The sequence below is a fragment of the Fulmarus glacialis genome, unplaced genomic scaffold, assembly GCF_000690835.1.
Source record: "Fulmarus glacialis isolate BGI_N327 unplaced genomic scaffold, ASM69083v1 scaffold22323, whole genome shotgun sequence".
NCBI lineage: Eukaryota > Metazoa > Chordata > Aves > Procellariiformes > Procellariidae > Fulmarus > Fulmarus glacialis.
In genome coordinates, this window is record NW_009201287.1 from 6,111 (window position 1) to 6,492 (window position 382).

At 61.8% G+C, this 382-nt stretch overlaps 1 protein-coding gene across 1 annotated transcript in view; it reads right to left on the minus strand.

Annotated features, from left to right (window-relative positions):
- LOC104073951 (visual system homeobox 1-like) overlaps positions 1-153 on the minus strand; it is a gene marked incomplete at its 5' end in the record, with an annotated part of 2,113 nt that extends 1,960 nt beyond the window's left edge. The window contains one exon of the mRNA XM_009573897.1: positions 9-153. Coding sequence (XP_009572192.1) covers positions 9-153 — 145 coding nt within the window. The remainder of the gene's footprint in view (positions 1-8) is intronic.
- Between the last annotated feature and the right edge of the window lie 229 nt (positions 154-382).

Sequence of the window (382 nt, forward strand, 5' to 3'; positions counted from 1 at the left end):
GGGGAGACGGGCCTCTGCCACCCACCTCCCTGTATCCTGTCCTCCGGCAGCTCCGTCTTCACGGCCAGCATCTCCCGGGCATAGACATCAGGGTAGTGAGCTTCGTTAAAAGCCTTCTCCAGCTCCTCCAGTTGGTGAGCTGTGAACACCGTCCTGCCGGGAGGAGAGAGCAGCCTGTGACACAGTCCAGACCCTTACGGCAAGCAGTGGGGCTGGTAGCCCCCTCCCCGCTGAGGTTTTCCTCCCCCCACCCTAGCTACAGCCCTTGGCTTTCTTTGCTCCCTTATGGACATCCACCGCGCCAGCCTGGGGACCAGAGGTACAGCGGAAGGCTGGTGGCAGCAGCAGGAGGTGAGAACAGGGACAGCCTTATTCTTGGGCT